The 4,441-nt window shown below is 36.1% G+C and overlaps 1 protein-coding gene across 1 annotated transcript in view; it reads right to left on the reverse strand.

Annotated features, from left to right (window-relative positions):
• Positions 1 to 804, reverse strand: part of LOC117955955 (interstitial collagenase-like) — a 4,733-nt gene extending 3,929 nt beyond the window's left edge. Inside the window, exons 1-3 of the mRNA XM_034890758.1 lie at positions 656 to 804; positions 167 to 414; positions 3 to 69 (exon numbers count right to left, since the gene is read on the reverse strand). Coding sequence (XP_034746649.1) covers positions 3 to 69; positions 167 to 414; positions 656 to 754 — 414 coding nt within the window. The 5' untranslated portion in view covers positions 755 to 804. The remainder of the gene's footprint in view (positions 1 to 2; positions 70 to 166; positions 415 to 655) is intronic.
• Between the last annotated feature and the right edge of the window lie 3,637 nt (positions 805 to 4,441).

A 4,441-nucleotide genomic window follows, 5' to 3' on the forward strand; every position in this document is an offset into this window, starting at 1 on the left:
ACCTGCAGAGCTTTCTCTATGGAGTCATCTATCTCTGCCACAGACATGTCAGGTGTGTAGTTCTCTATCCTGTAGGACAGAAAAGGGTTAGTTATATTTAAGTAATTAAAGACATGCACTACCAACATTAAGTTTCTCTCACATATTCTCCTTCCAGATCATTCACCTGTAGGTAAGGCTGTTTTTCTCCCACTTGAGGTTACTTCCAAACGTGGAGAACCTTGCAATGTTGGTGTCTGGGACGCCACAGCGGGGCTTCTTCATCACCGCCATGGTGTCGGTATCCAGCGTCCCGGTGATCTGGAGGCCGAAGAACTTCTGCATCTCACTCAGCTTCCTGCTCACCTGGCTGATCCCACGTCTGCTAGTTGGACCTTTCTCCTCTGTTAGGTTAAAGAATTTCTTCAGGTAGCTCTGTAAAAAAGAAAAGGACTTTGATACTTAAACATCCATCAACTCCAGACTGTACATACTATACTCTATGCAGTAAGAAGAGATCTGTTTGTTAATATGCAGAACTGTTGACAGCAGCTTCCCACATTTTTGTCCTGTACAGCGTAACATTACCATTTCTGTATAAATTCAAGTTTCCACATGCACTTAAATGAAAAATAGTAGGAATACTTGAAGAACAAGGCAAAGCAAGAATACATACCTCTGCAAAATTCTCATCTTGCCCAGTAACATGCAATATTGGCACGCAGTAAACTGCAACAGCCAGGCTCACTAGAATACACAGACTGAAAGTATTCATGTTTGGTTGAATACAGCATGTGTTTCTGAACTGCAAGCAGCTGTTATATAGGCTGAGGACCGGGCGTGTTACACAACTACGTCCTTCAATGGGTGACTCAATTTTGCTTTTATGAGTACAAGAGGAAGTTGTGCTTTGATTGCTCACCCAACAAAAAAGTTTCCCAAAACAAGACACTACTTATGATGACATACCCCGTTCTGTTACATGTAACAGACAATGCCAGGTGAATTGAATTTACATTTCAACAATCTCATGAATCTGCCATGGGGTTCGGGGTTGTACTTTTACATGTATCTCTTCTTCAGATCCACTTATTTTGCATGAGTTCTCAGTTTTCTAACAGTCATATTGCTCATTGCTTGAAAAGATTAGAGGTGATTTTGATTTGATTTTGTGTTTGGATACAGATGTGTCTAAAATAGTTAATTTAACATTTGGTCAGACAGATGCCTCATATTAAAATGTTAAGAAATCTTTTTAAAAGTGAAAATACATTTCTGATCTGCTACTACACTATGACCCCCCCCCAGACCTCTCAGGTCATCTGGGACAGGTCTGCTTTCTGTCCCCATAATCAGAACTAAACAGGGTGAAGCAGCTTTCAGTTTCTATGCTCCTCATATCTGGAATAAACTCCCAGAAACCTGTAGATCCGCTGCTACTCTCAGTTCTTTTAAATCAAGGCTGAAGACCTTCCTTTTTTATGCTGCCTTTCTTTAAATTAATGCTCATTTCTTTCTTATGCTGCACTGTAACTTTTATTCTGGTGTTTTATGTGTCCTAATGTTTCTATTTTGTTTTCAACTGTCTATTCATGTGTCTTATTGATTTTTAATGCTTATGACTTTTAACTGTTTGTACTTGTGTTTTATCTGTTTTAATGATTTTGTGTAAAGCACTTTGAATTGCCCTGTTGCTGAAATGTGCTATACAAATAAAGCTGCCTTGCCTTGCCTTGCCTTACTGTATAAAACCAATTATTTATTAATTCAACGCTCATTGTACACGCTGTGTTGTTCCTTCATACTTCCATACATTACTCACTGTTTGGAGGTATGGGGAAACACAAAACCAACACTGAACCTTTATGGATTCTTCAAAAGAGAGCCTTAAGAATTGTAAATAAAACCACTTTTAGAGCACCAACTAATCCACTGTTTATTAAATTAAAAGCACTAAAATTCAGATATATTGTTGACTTCAAAACTGCACAAATGATGTACAAAATAAATAATCATTAGCTATCAAACAGTTTCCAAGGGATGTTTCAAATTAGAGAGAGCAAACATCACTTAAGAGGAACAGTCAGAATTGTAGCTGATAGACAGGTGTTCAAATAGTTCTTTGCAGCTGTATCATACAAATAAATAGTAAAAAGATCATGCGTTGTGATTTCTGGATTTTTTAGTTTTTTAAATTCTGTCTCTCACAATGGACATGCACCCACGATGACAATTTCAGACCCTTCCATGATTTCTATGTGGGCGAACTTGCAAAATAGCAGTGTGTTCAAATTCTTATTTTCCTCACTGTATATACTGATATATCCACAGTTCATACTAGTACATCTATATACTAAGTCTAGTATGGATGTGTTACTATTTAATCTGCTATAGATAGATGGTATAGAAAGAAGAAGAAAGGGAAGAAAAGAAACAAAAACAGTATAAATGTGTGTGTATACATCTTTGTCTATGATGTGTAAATAACTTAAGCATAAGATTTATTTAAGGATAAAAGTAGAAAAAGGGGGTAGGCCCTGATAAGTAGTTCATCAACTTCTTCCCACTCCTTTTTTTGGGTTGAATGCCTTTCACTTTTGTTAGATTGTGATGAGAAGTACATGTCCTTATTTATCTGTCATTGTCATTATATATGTATACATGAATGCATGTATATAAATCTTTTATTTTAATGTGTTTTTTTACATATTAAATTAAATATTTACTAACTAAAAAAAAAGCCCCAAATTCCATTTGCTGAGGAAGCTTAAGTAATATGCTTAAAAGCTCCAGGAGAGCTACTAAATGGAGCTTGTGATAATATTGTTATGTCCACCTTGAAAAACATGTTGGAATCTGCAAATTGATCATCAAGAAATTGCAAAAAAATAAACAAATCATTTATTCCTGGTGTCATCTCCCAACCTTCAGTCAAATGTAAATAAAATCAGTAAAGTAGCCTAAATATTAAAATACCAAAGAAATAATCAGGACCTATGATATAACCCTCATGGCAATGGTAACAGTTGGGAACGTTATTTACATTAGATTTTAGATACTTAAATATTGGAATAAACAGTCAAAGAATGGAGATTAGGGTGTCAACATTGATCTGTGTTTTCCTTCAACCCAGAGTCACGCATGCATTCTGAGCCACGCTGTCTTTTTTAAAGTATCTCCTCTGAGAGGTTTGACAGAAATTCTTGCCATTTTGTATGTGTTAGAGAATTTACTTTCTTGTTTTGTTCAGGTGTTCCCTCATCCAAACTCAATACGTTTGACGCACAAAGTCTGTTCCCGAGCCCCCATGCTGTTGGTGAGACGGTGACGTGCTTTGTGACCAACAGTGACATGTTGTGTCATGTTGTGTGACTTAGTATGCTGTGCCATAATTATTATTCTTTCATTAATTTGGGCCTAATCCCATTTTCTACTGTAACTCCCCAAGTCAGTTTATTTTATAACATATATATGGGTGTGCATGGTCTGCATTAAATAAATGCAATATACTGTATGTATGTATAAAATATAGTATATTTCACTTGATAGAGGATATGCGTGTATTATTTGTGTTTATAGTAATCGACCACCACTTTGTACATCAATGATGTGGAAAGCTACATTTTGGTCACTGTTACCCAACAGTGAACAAGGAGGAGTAGTAGTGTCTCTTGCAAATTGTCTCAGGAACATTGATCAACACCAGTATATGAAGTCACTTAGAGAGAATGAATATGTTGCAATAAAAAAGGCAACAATTCATGTTTTATAGATGTGCATTAGAACATTGTTCTGGTAGAAACACAGAGATATGTCTTATGTGTATTAAGTATATTGAAATGGAGGTATCAAGTAAAATGTAAAAAGAAAAGAAAAAAAACTATCCAGTAGCAACATTTGAATATTACAAATATTTGTAAGATCAACTTTAAACTCAAATTCAACAGAAAAAAAGTACTTTGATGTAAGGTACACATGAAATTATTACAACATTGTATTTACACACTGGGGTACTGTAACACTTAAACCACTCTACTGGATTCGTCAGTTACGCAATTTGGTATTGTGTACAATGTGGTTATTGCTGAATGTAGGCGTTTCGTACACGTGGTATTCACACACATCAAATACACAGCACCATCTGCTTTGGGCTACATGGTGTGCTCTCCTGTAATTATCTCGCCCCTGTCAGTATTCTGTTGTCGTCATTCTTCTTGCATTCCAGCATGTTGTTAGCATGGCTGGTGGAAAATACATGTATGGAGTTGGAGTCTAATTTGTAGTGTGTGTTTGTCTTAAAGAAGTGGACAACTCCTGTTGGGAATGAAGATTCATTATTGTGACACATAAAATGAACATTTTGGAGCTCAGTGCTCAAAATACATGGCCATTAGTAAGCCATTAATCTGATATGGACTAATGCTAGCACGATCTAGTAATAGCCAGTGTGGAAGAAAATGTT

This window comes from Etheostoma cragini, chromosome 13, assembly GCF_013103735.1.
Source record: "Etheostoma cragini isolate CJK2018 chromosome 13, CSU_Ecrag_1.0, whole genome shotgun sequence".
In the NCBI taxonomy this organism is placed as follows: Eukaryota; Metazoa; Chordata; class Actinopteri; order Perciformes; family Percidae; genus Etheostoma; species Etheostoma cragini.